Below are 17216 nucleotides of genomic sequence, written 5' to 3'. Positions count from 1 at the left end.
AAATTCATACTGAAATTGAATTGCCAATGAAACAGTGTTGGAAGGTGGGGCCTTTACAGATGAGTAGATCATTAAGATGGATTACTGTCTTTCTCCAGAGACTGGGTTAGTTCCCTGGAGACTGAATTAGTTCTCAAGGGAATAAATTAGTTCTTTCAAGAACGGGTTGTTATAAAGCAAGCCAGCCTCTTGTCCCTTCTCTTTCACACATGCTAATGTGCCCTTTCACTTTTCTGCCATGCTATGAAGCAGCACAAGGCCCTTGCCAGATGTGGACACTCAATCTTGAAGTTCCCAGCCTTCAGAATTGTGAGCTAAATAAACCTCTTTTCTTTATATATTACCATCTCAGGTATTCTGTTATAGCAATAGAAAGCAGAATATGACAGACTTGTATCCAAAATATACAAAGAATTCTTAAAATTCAACAATAAATGCAATTTAAAAAAACGGTCTAAAGAGCTGAACAGACCCCTCACCAAAGAAGATACACAGATGGCAAGTAAGCATATGCAAACGCTCAAAATTATCATATGTTTTTAAGGAATTGCAAATAAAACAAGATACCACTAACACCTATTAGAATGGCTAAAATCCAAAACTGACGCCACCAAATAAATGCTGGGAAGGATGCGGAACAGCAGGAACTCTCCTTCACTGCCGGTGGGAATGCAAGATGGAACAGCAGCTTTGGAGGATAGTCTGGCAGTTTCTCACAACATACATAGTCTTACCATAAGATCCAGCAATCCTCTCCTTGTTATTTACCCAAATGAATTGAACACTTAAGTCTACACAAAAACCTGCCATGAATGTTTACGGGAGCTTTTTTTTTTTAAGAAACTGATGTTTATTTTCCATCAGCCTTATTTCCATGTTGCTTAACAGCCCAGGTAAGAACAGCTTAAGACCATTCAGTGGTTGCTGCTACTCATTCAGTGGGCTGAGCAGTGGGAGCTGCAGAACAGTCTTCTGTGGCAGGCTGAGCACTCCAGTCTCCAGTTGGGAACTGCTTAATAGGCAGAGGGCACCTGCACATGTCAGACCAATCTACAACCTCAGGCTGAGTAGCAGTGAACTCGGGAGCTGGAGCGTGCATTCACCCTGAAACTCCTCCTTGGTCACAGCCTTTTCAGTAGCAGCCTGCTCTTCGTTTTCAATTTCTTCAGGATTTCTGTACAAGCAGGGATCAGGCATGACCTCCCGCAAGTGTCCACGGGAAATGGTGCCATGCATGTGCAGAACTTTCCAGGCCAGCATCCGCCACATCAAACCCACCGAGTGAGCTCCCTTGTTGCATGCAATGGCGATGTCCACATAGCGCAGAGGGGAATCTGCGTTACACAGAGCAATGGTAGGCAGGTTAACATAAAGATGCCTCCACAAGAGGCTGCTGGTCAGCCCTCAAGTCAGTAACCACAAGAAGCCGTGGTTCCCGGAAGGCTGCCTGGATCTGGTTAGTGAAGGTTCCTGAAGTGAAGTGGCCAGGAACTGGAGTGGCTCCAGTGGCAGCAGCAAACTTCAGCATGGCCCTCTGGTCAGTATTCCTGAAGGATATGACACTGACATCAGCAGGGTTTTTAATGGCAACAACGGCACAAGCTACCAGCAGAAGCTTCTCCCAGGTCCTCTTCAGATTTATGATGTAGATCCCATCATTTTTCCTTTTATAGAGGTACTGTTTCATTTGGAAGTCAAGATTGGTGCCACCTAAATGGGTTCCTGCTGCAAGGAACTTAAGGACATCCTTCTCTTTCATTTGCAGGGCATCCAGGGTTCCAGACATTATGAAAGTTTCCCTTTAAGTTACAATGGGAATCCAGAACAACGCCGGATGGACTCCTCTGTGAGTAGCGCGGAAAGGCCACGGGAGATTTGTTCATAGTTGCTCCAACTTGGAAGCAACCAAGATGGTCTTCAATACGTGAATGGAAAAAACCCGTAGTACGTCTTCACAACGGAGTATTATTTAGTGTTAAAAAGAAATAAGCTATCAAGCCTACAAAGACATGAATGAACCTGAAATGAAGATCACTCAGTGAAAGAAGCCAGTGTGAAAAGGCTACATACTATGTGGTCTCAACTATATTCCATTCTGGAAACAGCAAAACTATAGAGACAGTGAAAAGATTCCTTGCCAGCGAGCTGGGAAAAAGAATAAATAAGTGGAGCACAACAGACTTTGGGGCCAATGAAACTACTCTGTATGATACTGTAATGGATATATGTTACTCATGATATATTTGTCAAAACCCACAGAATATACAAAACCAAGAATGAACCCTAAGGTAAACTACAGACTTCAGTTAATAATAATGTATTGATATTGGTTCATATTGTAATAGGTGTACCACACCAATGGAAGCTGTTGATAATAGGCGAATTTTGAGACTCCATCTCAAAAGAAAAAAAGAAAAGAAAACTCTGTCTCCTGTTTTCAAAACCTAGGTAAATGTCACCTTCTTTACAAGCTGTCTCTAAATCCCACAAGAACTCCACTACCCCATGTATTGCCAGATTTTTATTCATAGTTCTGTATAGCATTGTGTATTTTATATTTTAATTTACTTATACATTTCTCCTAGTGTGGACTATTCCACATTGGCCTGTATTCCAGGACATATAGTAGTATTTCAATAAATATTTGATGAATTACCAGTAATATAAAGGCTCTATCCCACTGTTCTATAGTTCGTGATAATCGCAAGTCAGTAAGCAAAAGTTTCCTACATATATGTAAGAATATGTATCCTTTTCACATATTATTTGCTGCCTTCTATCTGCCCTTACAGTCTGTAAGATTCATAACGAAACAGAGAGCAAATACATTCTCTCTGTGAATGGACTGTAGTTGAAGTCATAGAAAGGATTATTTTTAAAAATTTTTAATTAAACATTGATTGGATCAAAAGTCAGAATAAACTGAATGTTTCCTTAAGAAATAAAAACATAAATTATTTAGACCTCAATAAAACCTCATCTTGGGGCTCCTGGAGGTGAGGCAGTGGCAGAAAGAACGTCCTCTGAGGGGCCCTTGAGAACTCTCGGCAAACTAAAGACTCCAGTGACACACAGGACAACACAGAGGTTTTACCTAATCGCTAGGAAAGACTACATCATTATTATTAAGATCTTGCATTGGTGTGGTACACCTATCAGAATGTGAACCAATAGCAATACATGATTAGTAACTAAAGTCTACAGTTTACATTAGCGTTCATTCTTGGTTTTGTATATTCTCTGGGTTTTGACAAATACATCATGAGTAACATATATCCATTACAGTGTCATTTACTTAACCACATAACAAATTCAGACTTAGCAAAGGGGCGGGAAAAGAGAAAGACAGTGAAGGGAGGAATGCTCCAAACACTCACTGATAGGCACAAAAATTTAAATAAACTAGATAAAATTTGTCTTCCGAGACCCCTACACTTCCTACCCTCAGTTTTTCTGTTAAACACTTATTACATCCCTACTATGTGCCAAGAATTCCACTAAACACTAGAGAAATAAAGATGAAGAGACTGCTCAGGAAAAACTCATAAGCTGTGAAGAAGGTCATCCTACAACCAGTTCAAGACAACGATTTTCTTAATTGTCAGGCCCAATCAAATGTCTATTAATGCACTTTAAATTAACAGCACCTTTTAAGAAACCACAATATGACATTAAGTCAACTGTAAGATGCGCTCTGTAATTACAAACATTTAAGAGTGAAAAAAAAGAACATCACATAATTGATAAAATGTGATATAACACAGTGGTTAAAAGCATGCTCCTGTCCCCAGATTCTCTATTTACTTCACCTTGGGTGAGTTACAACCTCTGAGTCTCAGTACCCTTCTTGTTAAAATGGGGACATTAATACCAGTACCAACCCTCAAGGTGTTACTGCCAGAATTAAAGAAAGAACTCACATAAAGCACTTAGAACAGAGCCTGGCACACAGCAAACTCTCAACAAGTGTCTACTACTCTTACTTTTTATGGCAAAGGCTAAAATAAAAGTAAACAAAGAATATCAATCTGGGCTAGTGAGAGAGGGAATGTTCTCTAGAGGGAAGATTCTTGATATGAGTCTTAAAGGCTAAGAAGAAGTCAGCAGAGTGAAGAGGTATGGTGGATGGAAAGGGGGGAAAAGGGGCAGGGGACCAGCATAGCTTCCAGGCAGGAGGAATAGAAGAAAAAAGCCCAGGAATAAAAAAAAACTCCAGGCAAAAAACGGTATATATACTCAGATACTCTTCCATGAGACTCAAAGTACATGATTTAAAACATTTTGATATGAAAAATAAAATGTAAAAAGGGAGATATTTTTAAATAGATTGTAAAAGTCATGTTAATTTAATTCTTTAGAGACAGGGTCCTGCTATGTTGGCCAAGCTGAAATACAGCGGTTATTCACAGGAGCTACAGCTTCCAACACCTGGCCTTAAGAGATCCTCTCCTGCTTCCACCTCCCAAGTAGCTGGGACTACAGGCACACACCACCATGCCAACTGCCATATTCACTTTACAGATAAAAACCTGAGCTTTAGAATTCCCACCTTATTCCATGACTGACTGCTTCTGGTTGCCTCATAATAGGGAGTGGCACTGCCCTAAAATTTGCAAAGCACTGCAAACTATAAAGGGCACACCTACAGACAAAAACAGGTAACCATATGAGAACCTTTCCAGTCCCTCAAATTGACCCATTTAGGCAGCAATCTTCTGAATCCTTTTGGGAAAAGTCGGAGAGTACTTAAAGGAAACTCAATATAGAAGTGGTACAGTAAAAATATGTGGAAGCAATCCCCTCCCAGGTCATATTCCACAGCCATGAGAAAAGGTTCCCCCATAAAGAAAAGAAGTTAGAAAGATGGATCACTCACCAGAGTGGTTCTGCATGAGACAAGCTGATGACAAATGCCTCTCCTGTCTGTCCAGAAAGAGTCCGTCCACTTTTATCAACAATCGTCCCTGAAATCTGAATTGACAAAGTCAACAAAGTCAACAATACAGACTCAAGAATATAGCTATAACGACAAAATCAAACGAACAAGCTGACTTCCTTTGCTCTTTTACAAGGAAAAGAAATGTGGAACTCAAATTCAAAGGGAGCACTTTCTGTAAGTCAGAACAGACATATGCCAAGAGATTAGGGGAAGAGGCAGGAAGCCACAGAAACAGAGATAAGGGAAAGTCACTGAGGCAAAAGCAATGACTGAAACAACTTTGGAATTCACACATCCAGTCTTATTAGAGGCAGTTTTCCCAGAGATAACATTAAGTTATCCTGACCTCCTGCTGTTAAACATTGGACTTATCTAACACCGTTGTCTGGATTCAATTCGCTTCTCACCAAGCAATTTTAGGACTCAGCAGAGAGGTCTGCCTACTGAGTTAATAAAGTGGCAGTCTGGTGTCTTCGGTGTTGGCTATGTGGCCATCAGCATGCAAGTCCACCCCTCCTTGGGCCTTAATGAGACTGAGCCTTGAAGCCTTTGGCTTCAAGGACAAATACAGAGGGCTTCTTTTGAACAGCTTGCCTTTCATCAGCTACTTCTAGATTCATTTTCCTTGCCTCTCCAGATATAAGACTGTTATTGGTCTAGAAGTGGTGGGAGGGAAGTGAACAATGGAAGTTAACGTAGGTGAGTTCTAAAAGATACTATTAATAGTTCTACTATGCAAGGCGGGGAAAAACATGCTCAAAAGGACAATTATTAATAGAAGACAGAATGTATTGTGCAAACACTTTAAAACTTACAAAGATAGGCCGGGGAGCATATTTCTCCTCAAAAAGGTTTTGGAGTGCAAACACAGCTGCCTGTCAGGGAAAAAAGAAAGAACGTCTTTATTTCTGAGACTGTTTCCAAGATTAGTCTAACTTCCTGATTAGAACGCACCCTTTTCTAAGACCTCTTCAGATAAGATATACATCAAGCTCTCTGGGAAGAAATGTCTTCCTTGTAAGGCACAACTCCAGCACCCCTTTCTCAAGTGTAATACTGTGCATATTAAAACAAAACAAAAGCTCACTGAAAGTTCACCTAGGAACTAGTATTTCCTCTGAGGAGGAGCTGAAGAGTATTCTTTCTTCCTTTCCTCAATAAAAATTAAAAATAAATAAATAACACTCAGGAGGCTGAGACAGGACGACTGCCTGAGTTCAGGAGTTCAAGGTTGCAGTTGAGCTGTGATCATGCCACTGCACTTCAGCCTGAATGACAGAACAAGACTCTGACTCAAAAATTAATAAATAAGAATGTCCCTGCTTTTCACATCCTTTCATACACATGGTAGGTATATGAACCAACAGTATCCATCATTGCAAAAAACAGCATCAGCTTAGATTAGGTAGTAATGGTACAAATCCTATGTTATTCTGCGCTGTTCAGTCCACATATTAAGTTCCAGGTAATGGATCTTCTCTTTTTATCATTTTATTTCTTGATTCTAAGATACGTATGTTTTCACAATTAATTCTCTGACATCAGAATGCAACCTGTAATTAATGTGTACCTTTCCTGTGATGGTAAGTTTTTTTCATGGAAAGTTACTAAATCAATAATATCAGAATTTCCTCTTTAGAAATAGACAAATTGATCCTAAAGATCTTACGGAAAACAAACATGTAAGAATAGCCATGAAAAGGGGTATCTGGAAAAGGGGATGGGACTCAATGAAAAAAAAAAAAAAATCTAAGCCTACCAGTTACTCAGACATATTCTAATGTTATGGTAAATGGTACAATAGCGTCATATTAGCAGACAGATTACTAGAAAACACAAGATTCAAATGCACTCCAGAATTTTGGATGATAAGGACAATGTTCCACATCATTCCTATCACTGTGAAATAACAGGATGCTTAATAGATGGTGGTAGGAAAACTAAACTTTAAAGGAAAAAAGTTAGCTCCCAATTCTATTTCTCACTCCAAAATAAATAGCAGATGCATCATGAGGGGCATTAGTTCCATATAATCAGAATGTATGCCACACATCTGAAAAATAGAAACTCAACAAAACATATCCTTAATGCTTTATCCCCTCATGTTAATCCCTCTTACTTCTAATCTAAACAATACCGTGACTCTTTGCAAGTGTATATATGAATCTCGTTTCAGATATATTCCTTATCTTGTTTGTTACTGCTCTCATTTTCAAAACGTATATCTGAATTCCTTTTCAAATTATAATTTGTTTACTGGAGATTCACAAAACAATTTCTAAAAAGATATATAAAAAAGAACCCAATGAAAGTCACGTGTTAAGAACAAGGTAGGGTGGTCATCCAGCTTCAGGCTGGTAGTGGCTCTCTATGTTCTTCCTGCTTGCAAGTATTTTAGAAAATGATTTTTTTGAAAAGTTCAAGGCCGGGCGCGGTGGCTCAAGCCTGTAATCCCAGCACTTTGGGAGGCCGAGATGGGCGGATCACGAGGTCAGGAGATCGAGACCATCCTGGCTAACACGGTGAAACCCCGTCTCTACTAAAAATTACAAAAAACTAGCCGGGCGAGGTGGCGGGCGCCTATAGTCCCAGCTACTCGGGAGGCTGAGGCAGGAGAATGGCGTAAACCCAGGAGGCAGAGCTTGCAGTGAGCTGAGATCCGGCCACTGCACTCCAGCCTGGGTGACAGAGCGAGACTCCGTCTCAAAAAAAAAAAGAAAAGTTCAAAAACTCTGGACCTGTGGTCTGATTCCCACAACAATTAAACATTTAATAAAACTGTAAAGTACTAGGGAGGAAAAGGCCATTTTTCCATTTTTTTCTTCTCTTTGACTGAGGAGTGCCTCTGTAACTATAGTCTCCCCCTCCACAACAAAAAAATAAAATCTGTAAATTCAACCATATAACATTTAAGAAAAATTCTCCTATGCCATTAAAACGCACACACAAACAAACAACAATACAACACTACCACCATCACCACCATAAAGAAAGTCAAACGTCAAACAAACTGGAGGACAGTAGCTGCTGTTCATTATTGAGAAGGGCCTCATTTTCTCAGTAAAGGACTCAATTTTAAAAAGCCAAAGTCCAATAGAAAAAAAGGACAGAAGACATAAGTCATAGAAAATAAAATATAAATGGCTCCAAAACTAAAGAAAGATGCTCAATTACATTAGTAGTAAGAAAAATACAAATTAAAACTACAGTGAGGCACCACCTGTCAAACTGGAAAAGGTCAAATAGTTTAATAATACACTGTGCTAGTGAGGGTGTTGTGAAACCAGCACTATTGTACACTTCTTGCTGAAGGGAGTATAATTGAGTCCAGTCTCAAACGAGGGTAACTTGACACTAAAGATAAAAATTAACAATGCACATATCCTTTGATTCAGCAATTTTACTTGTAGAAATGTATCCTACAGATACACTGTGTAAAAACATACATATAAGGATATTTGCTTCTCTCTCCATAAACTTATGTGCCTTTGCATGTATGTAAGGAACACAAACACACACGTACACGCATGCTTATATCTGTACAGCATCTGCCAGGACCCTCAAACTGGTAATAGTAGCTGTCTCTAGAAAGGGAGCTGGATAACTAAAGACTAGGAAAGGAAAGGATATTCACTTTTCACTCTGTGTATTTATGTATCTTTCAAATTTAGAACCAGCAGCATGTAGTTATTACCTAGGAATATACACATTTATACTAGCTATATATGAAAATATCTATTTTCATAATTAGAAAAAAGTTATTTTAAAAGCTTCAAAAGCAGGTTTACATTTTTCTTATTGTACTGGCCTCAGTTAAAAACACTCAAGAATGAAATGGAGGAAATGCAGGTAATTTATTTAACTTTGGTAATGGCTAATACTATCTTCTCTGAACATCAGGGGACTCTCCCACAGCCCTCAGCCCAGCCCTGTCTGCTTTTTCTCCCTTAGCTCACCTTGGCATTGGCAGTATCAAAAATAGTTTCAATGAGTAAGATATCAACTCCGCCATCCAGAAGTCCTTTGGCCTGCTCTTGGTATGCTTCAACAAGCTCATCAAATGCTGCAAAAAATAAATCACACCCAGCACATCAGTCATCAATATCCTCTGAATGGCCCTAGGGTATCTCAAGTGTAGGTCTGGTACCTGTGAACTATTGCTGGTTTAGAATGCATAGTTTAAGAACATGATTGTTTTCTTTATTATTTTTTTTATTTTTTTAAATTATACTTTAAGTTCTAGGGTACATGTGCACAACGCGCAGGTTTGTTACATATGTATACATGTGCCATGTTGGTGTGCTGCACCCATTAACTCGTCATTTACATTAGGTATATCTCCTAATGCTATCCCTTCCCCCTCCCCCACCCCACAACAGGCCCCGATGTGTGATGTTCCCCTTCCTGTGTCCAAGTGTTCTCATTGTTCAATTCCCACCTATGAGTGAGAACACGGACTTTGGTTTTTCGTCCTTGCGATAGTTTGCTGAGAATGATGGTTTCCAGCTTCATCCATCCATATTCCTACAAAGGACATGAACTATTGTGGCTGCATAGTATTCCATGGTGTGTATGTGCCACATTTTCTTAATCCAGTCTATCATTGTTGGACATTTGGGTTGGTTCCAAGTCTTTGCTATTGTGAATAGTGCCACAATAAACATAGGTGCATGTGTCTTTATAGCAGCATGATTTATAATCCTTTGGATATATCCCAAATATAATGGGATAGCTGGGTCAAATGGTATTTCTAGTTCTAGATCCCTGAGGAATCACCACACTGTCTTCCACAATGGTTGAACTAGTTTACAGTCCCACCAACAGTGTAAAAGCATTCCTATTTCTCCACATCCTCTCCAGCACCTGTTGTTTCCTGACTTTTTAATGATCACCATTCTAACTGGTGTGAGATGGTATCTCATTGTGGTTTTTATTTGCATTTCTTTGATGTTCAGTGATGATAAGCATTTTTTCATGTGTCTGTTGGCTGCATAAATGTCTTCTTTTGGGAAGGGTCTGTTCATCTCCTTTGCCCACTTGTTGATGGGATTGTTTCTTTCTTGTAAATTTGAGTTCTTTGTAGATTCCAGATAATAGCCCTTTGTCAGATGAGTAGATTGCAAAAATTTTCTCCCATTCTGTAGGTTGCCTGTTCACTCTGATGGTAGTTTCTTTTGTTGTGCAGAAGCTCTTTAGTTTAATTAGATCCCATTTGTCAATTTTGGCTTTTGTTGTCATTGCTTTTGGTGTTTTAGACATGAAGTCCTTGCCCATGTCTATGTCCTGAAGGGTATTGCCTAGGTTTTCTTCTAGGGTTTTTATGGTTTTACGTCTAACATTTAAGTCTTTAATCCATCTTGAATTAATTTTTGTATAAGGTGTAAGGAAGGGATCCAGTTTCAGCTTTCTACATATGGCTAGCCAGTTTTCCCAGCACCATTTGTTAAATAGGGAATCCTTTCCCCATTTCTTGTTTTTGTCAGGTTTGTCAAAGATCAGATAGTTATAGATGTGTGGTATTATTTCTGAGGGCTCTGTTCTGTTCCATTGGTCTATATCTCTGTTTGGTACCAGTACCATAAGAACACGATCTTTTGTTAGAAACCAAATAAAGAAAGGTGGCAGAGACAGAAGGTATAACAAGTAAGCTGAAGGCAGCTGTTCCTAAATATCTGCCACATAACTTCCACTTCCCATGTACAAGCTGAGGAGTGAGAAGGAAGGGGCACGAATTTCTTGAACATGTACCCCTTATTCAATATCTCTGAAATATATCATTCCTTCCATAGCTCATTTCAATCAACCGGTTAAGAGATGGCTGTGAGAAACATGCCACAGTGATGTGGACAGGTCGCAGGTTGAGTTGAAGTCACTCTGTGACAAACGGCTGCAAGTCTGCAGATTTTGTCTCTGCTCTTACACCAACTCTGTCAGAGAAGAAACCTGTCTGGTGGGCAATTTCAGTCTCAAACAAAAAGTGTTCAATCACTCCTGGTAAAATTTTTGTTAGAAATGTCTTGGACTGGCCCAGTGCAGTGGCTCACGCCAGCACTGTGGGGGCCTGAGGCGAGCAGATCACTTGAGGTCAGGAGTTCAAGACCAGCCTGGCCAACATGGTAAAACCCCAACTCTACTTTAAAAATACAAAAATTAGCCAGGCATGATGGCACATGCCTGTAGCCCTAGCTACTGGGGAGAGTGAGGCAGGATAATCGCTCGAACCCAGGAGGTGGAGGCTGCAGTAAGTCAAGATCGTGCCCCTGCACTCCATCCTAGGCAACAAAGTGAGACGCTGTCTCAAAAAAAAAAAAAAAAAGAAAAGAAATGTATTTGATTATCTATTTCCACATGAGAGATCATCTCTCTCCCCATTTTATTTCCCAACCAAAAAAGAAAAAAATGCTCAAATATCCAATAGAGAAGCCTATACAATAAAGTCCTCCTGTAACATCATTGACAGGTTCTCAGAAATTGCAACTTTGACTAATATGTAACAAAACCAGTATTATCTTTCTAATCAACATTATAATGAAATTCTGTTGAAGGAAATGCCATCAATTGAGGGCCTACTATGCATCATTTTGCTTAAATATGCAGTTTTCAAGAATCTGAATGACGTTAAGTGAAGACTTACTGTACTTCACCTTGTACAGCCCAAGAGCAAGGAGAAGTTAGCTCCCCACTGGCATGTCTAGACCAAAGGGAGCATCAACAACACATAAGCCTGGTATGAGCAGCTCCTGGTGAAAAAGTGTGGTATCACAATACACAAAGTTCCATAAACCAAAAACCTACAAACTATACTTGCTTGATCTTGTCATCTCCACAGACTGCACTACCAGACATGGTATCATGACTATTCAGCTCTGATATTTAAATGCATTTTGTTTTCTACAGTCTTGATGCTTAGAAACTGACCTAGATATTTGGATGTTTTGTCAGATCTCAATATAAGTACGTTTATATATGGTAGTTTATAACATGTATAATGCCAACATGTTGATATGGTTTGGCTGTGTCCCCACCCAAATCTCATCTTGAATTCCCACGTGTTGTGAGAGGACCTGGTGGGAGGTAATTGAATCATGGGGGCAGGTCTTTCCCATGCTGTTCTTGTAATAGTGAATAAGTCTCAAAGATTTGATGGTTCTATAAGGGGGAGTTTCACCACACAAGCTTTCTCTTTGCCTGCTGTAATCCATGTAAGATGTGACTTGCTCCTCCTTGCCTTCTGCCATGATTATGAGGCTTCCCCAGCCACATGGAACTGTAAGTCCATTAAATCTCTCTTTCTTCTGTAAATTGCCCAGTCTTGTATGTCTTTATCAGCAGTGTGAAAACGGACTAATACAGATGTCTAGATAGTACGGACTGCCTTCTGATAAACGAGGATATTGTGGGCTATTCTATAATAGACCACAAACCTAGTATCCAAATTTGCTCCACTTCTGAGTTTACAGCTTTATTTTAGTTGGTTTCATTTCCACAGCTGACAAAGCAGCATTAACACAACACCATATACATTTGAAAGCAAGTTCAAATAATCATCATCATCATAGCTAACTTTCTATTTAGATGTCTACTATATTCCAGGTACTGTTGTACACCTTTTACAAGGATTAAATCAAAGTAACTCTAAGGTAGATCCTGTTATTGGTTCCATTTTACAGATTTATAGCTTACTGAAGCACAGAGGTACTTGCCCAAGATCAATGATTATATACGGTAAATACTCACTGATGTTCCTATAATCTGGTCTTTCCACAGACGGGGACACAGAGAGTGTCTTATTAGTCGGACCCAGAGCCCCTGCCACAAACTTCTTAATTCCTTTGGGAAAAGAAAAACAAGTGTGAAATATCTAAGTGGCTGAACATTTTTTGCTGTGAATGAATAGCCAATAAGATTTTTTTCTAGAACACAGATCTATAATCTTTTGTACACAACTCTGAAATCCAAAAAGCTCTAAAAGCCCAAACTTTTTTTTCAATTTGACAATAAAACTTGACCTCTCCTAAACTAGCAAGAGACTATTTATAGTCTTTATCTAACTTAGATGATTCATAGATGCTGCTTATATATATTTGATCATGGGGCTGCCCCAGAGCCCACTAAGGAAATTATGCCATATAGGAGATATGCACATATCATCACAAAACCAGTCCCCAAAACTCTGAATTCTCACACAACTGACTAAAACATTTCAGTAAGTAATCCTTTTCTATCACTAGAGCTGTGTTTGAACAAATTCCCTCTCCTCCTATTTTTACAAAGCCCTAAAGGTTTTGAACTTAACGTAAGTTCTGCAAAATCACCTCACAGTAGCATTTAACTTGAAATGCTTTCTAGTACCATATTGCAGGTCCTTCACTAGAAGGAAATACTAAATCAGGATTAACAATTATAAAGCCTGAAATTGAAGTATGAAGCAGAGCAAATCTTTCTTCAATAACTTTTCCTCTGCCCTGGAGCCCAGGTGCTTCTAAAAATGGCGTGGGAAGTTGTGTTCATTACACAGAAGCCAGGGTCGTACTGCTCACTACCTTTGATGACTGTAGCCACTCAATAACCTGGTTACTATGCTTTGTAATTTAACTGGAGAAGACTATCAGCTAATTGATAAACCAGCTTTTGAAGAGGTTACAGGCCCAAATATTCTTTCGCATCCCCAAAGCTAACCAATAACGTGGGTATAAGAAAACTGTCCTTATCTCTCCCTGCTTTAGCTGGTTCAGTGTCCTCTGACCTGTGACTCTGTTGGAGTAATAGTCTACGCATTTCCATGAATTTAAACATTATCTCTTAGAAACAGAGTTCTTGTAAACTGCTTTGGTCTTCATTAGTATGCTGTGCATAACTTCACAGTAATTTTGCTTTCCTGTTGGCAATAACTTCACATTTCCAAATCTTAAGGGGCTCCATATATTTCTTATATTCCTTTCCCTCTCTCAAAGCCTCCTACCAGCTGGTGCCCAAGTGTTCTGATGGCATCCAGCCAGGAGGCTAGTTATTTCAGGAGCCACTTTTCAAGTCCCAGCAAGACTGAATCTAATGCCACACTTTTTTGTGTGCTTCACAGAGCCTTCAAGGACATCAACAGTATAAAGGGAAAATGCTTGAAAGGCAATATCTCTACCTATACCAGCTAATCACAGGGATGAGGGTGGCTTTAAAAAAATGAGATCAAATATCCTAATAATAGCCAAGATCATCAAAACAGCCAGCTGTTACTTTTAATGACCTGATGATGTGCTTCCAAAGAGACATAAATTATTTCATCTCTAAATACACAACGAAGTCAGGGGCCTCGCTACCAAGCCAGGCTAAACCAGGCTGAAAGAGCAACCCAAAGACCACAGGATTGGCATCAATTCAAAGATGTTGAGTGCTTGATCATGAAACTGCAGAGAAGTAATCTACAAATACGTAAAATACAGCGTCTGCAGTGTTGCTCATAAGCCAAAGGCCACATAAGGAAAAACTGCAATAAGGACAGCAAGTTATAGCTGACTATATCAAAGGAACCACGTGTGCAAAAAAAAGAGAAGAAGATTCCTTACCTGTCTGGAGAGTTATGTCCTCAGCAGCTTTTCTGGCCACTCCTGCAGAGCACTTGTTCATCCGGTAGGCCTAATGTATCAACCACAAACATTAGCTTGTCCTTCTTTTCCTCCACACAATAAATAATGGATTCATGACCATCCAATACCCAGTGTTCTTCAGTAACGAAATGTAGAGTGAATTAATCTGAGGTCTGAGTGAAATCTTAGCCAAGCAGGCATATCAGCTCCAGACTTGAAAGGCAGCAAGGAAAGATAAGAATCCTTGAGAATTGCTTTTAGGTTCTCCTCCCAAACCATGAGCTAGCTGGTAAAAGGGCAATCCTTAGACATCTAGCATGTCAGAGAATAACCTATGTAGTTAAATATTCTGAGAATTAAGAAAAAAATAAAGCAATGGAAACAGCAATAGGCTTAAGAGGCAAAACATGCAGGTGCAAGGACTAGTCTGTCACTGCCTGACCAGGCAGTTCCCACTGCAACTTTTCCAGGCCTGATTCATGTACAATAGTTGGAATCAGTAATTCTGAACTTTTTGCATATTATTAACGACCTGACAATTTGATAAAGGGCTATGAACCCTCTCATCAGGAAATAAAAAGCAAATATGCACAAACACACACAGTGTTGCCTATGATTTAAGAAGGTTCACAGCCCTCCAGAAGCTCTTCCACAGACCAAGTTGGGATAACCTAGACTTGTGATTTTCAAGTTCCTTTGAATTCCTAAGATCCTATGTGTCTTGAATAACCACATCCAGGAATTTAATAACCAGAATATCCTAAATAGGTGTTGGCAAACTGCAGCTCATAGGGCAAATTGGGTCCACTGCCTGTTTTTGTAAATAGTTTTACTGGGATAAAGTAAGTCCATTTATTTATATAATGTCTATAGCTGCTTCCACACTACATGATGGAGTTGAGTAGTTGCAAAAGACTTTGCTAACAAAGCCAAAATATGTACTATACTATCTGACCCGGGCTCAAAAAAAAAAGGTACAGCCACTCTGAAAGCAGTATGGTAGTTCCTCAAAAAATTAAACATAGAATTACCATATTATCTAACAATTTGACTTCTGTGTATATATACAAAAAAACTGAATGTGGGGACTTGAACAGATGTTTGTATACACACGTACATAGCAACACTGCATATTCACAATAGCCGAAAGGTAGAAGCAACCCAAAGTATCAACAGATGAATAAGCAAAACGCGGTATATACACACAATGATACATTATTCAACCTTAAAGAGGAAGGAAATTCTGACACACATGACAACATGGATGAACCTTGAGGACATTACATTAAGTGAAATAAACTAGTCACAAAAGGCCAAATACTATATGATTCAACATAAGGTACCTAGAATAGTCAAATTCATAGAGACAGAAAGTAGAATAGAGTATGCCGGGGCTGGAGTTGGAAGTAGAATGGGAAGGTACTGTTTAATGGGTACAGAGTTTCAGTTTCAGAAAATGAGAAAGTTCTGGAAATGGACAGTGGTGATGATAGCACAACACTGTGAATGTACTTAATACCACTGAAGTGTATACTTAAAAATAAATATGATAAATTTTATGTTATGTGTATTTAATCACAATTTTTAAAAAAGAAACCAAGGCTGCCATCTAATACTCAAAAAGGCGTCATAATACTGTGTGCATACGGCCAATGATTACGCCTTTATCAACAGCTACTGCATAATAAGTATCATTTATACTTGATTATTACTTGCCCATAAAAGTAGCCAGTTGGAAAATGAATGGGCCACTGTGTTCACAAGCAGGAAGGATTCACATCATTTTCCCCGTCTCATCATAAACAAAAGATAACTAGGCATTAGCTTGACTCTGCAGCTTCTAGTGCTTTACTCACTAGCAACTACCAACGCAGCAAACGCCTATAAGTATCTTAGATACATGGAACAATGGAATTCTTACCAAGTGTTCAAGGCCATAGTCAGCTTGGGCAATACTAGTGCTGCTGAAAGTATTTGTTTCAATGATATCTGCCCCAGCCAGCAAGTATTCCTGCAACAAGAGATTATAATGTCAACTATGAGCTTTAAAGTATTTTGTCCCCCCAGAATAAACATGCCCTTTCATTACCACCATTATCATCAGCTATCTTTTGACCACTTACTAAGAGTAAGGCACTGCATTAGAAGGTAGAGATGCAAAAAGGTGTAAGGATTTCACAGAAAGGCATGTGGTATGAATAAATAAACACAGAACTTGACTTCAGACAATGTTAACATGCTAAGGTTATAAGAATTTAATCAAGTCCCTTAAACTCTCTGAGTCTCAGTCTCCTCATTCAAAAATATTATAACCCTACTTCACAGGGTAGCTATCTGCTAATATAAAGTAACACATCAGCCAGGCATGGTGGCTTATATAATCATAGCACTTTGGGAGGCCAAGGTGAGAGGACTGCTTGAGGCCAGTTCAAAACCAGTCTGTGCAACATAGAAAGACCCTGTCTCTAACCAAAACAATACAAAAAATTAGCCAGGCATGGTGGCACATGCCCATAGTCCCAGCTACTTGGAAGGCTAAGGCAGGAGGACTGCTTGGGCCCAGAGGTTCAAGTGAGCCACAGTGGCACCACGGTACTCCATCCTGTGTGACAGAGTGAGACCCTGTCTCAAAAAAACAACATCAAGTGTCTGACACATAATGGGCACTCAACGAACGGTAGTTGTGTTCCCTTATC

The 17216-nt window shown here is 39.4% G+C and overlaps 1 protein-coding gene and 1 pseudogene across 3 annotated transcripts in view; both read right to left on the bottom strand.

Annotated features, from left to right (window-relative positions):
• MTR (5-methyltetrahydrofolate-homocysteine methyltransferase) overlaps positions 1-17216 on the bottom strand; it is a 108815-nt gene that overhangs the window by 80869 nt on the left and 10730 nt on the right. For all 3 annotated transcript variants that reach the window (XM_010384679.2, XM_010384681.2, XM_010384680.2), the window contains exons 3-8: positions 16442-16531; positions 14500-14569; positions 12677-12769; positions 8896-9002; positions 5755-5814; positions 4877-4971 (exon numbers count right to left, since the gene is read on the bottom strand). In XM_010384679.2, coding sequence (XP_010382981.2) covers positions 4877-4971; positions 5755-5814; positions 8896-9002; positions 12677-12769; positions 14500-14569; positions 16442-16531 — 515 coding nt within the window. The remainder of the gene's footprint in view (positions 1-4876; positions 4972-5754; positions 5815-8895; positions 9003-12676; positions 12770-14499; positions 14570-16441; positions 16532-17216) is intronic.
• LOC104679187 lies at positions 905-1786 on the bottom strand (annotated as a pseudogene).

This window comes from Rhinopithecus roxellana, chromosome 8 (genome assembly GCF_007565055.1).
Source record: "Rhinopithecus roxellana isolate Shanxi Qingling chromosome 8, ASM756505v1, whole genome shotgun sequence".
NCBI lineage: Eukaryota > Metazoa > Chordata > Mammalia > Primates > Cercopithecidae > Rhinopithecus > Rhinopithecus roxellana.
Note: the sequence above shows the minus strand (reverse complement) of the source record. Positions and strands in the feature narration are given on the sequence as shown.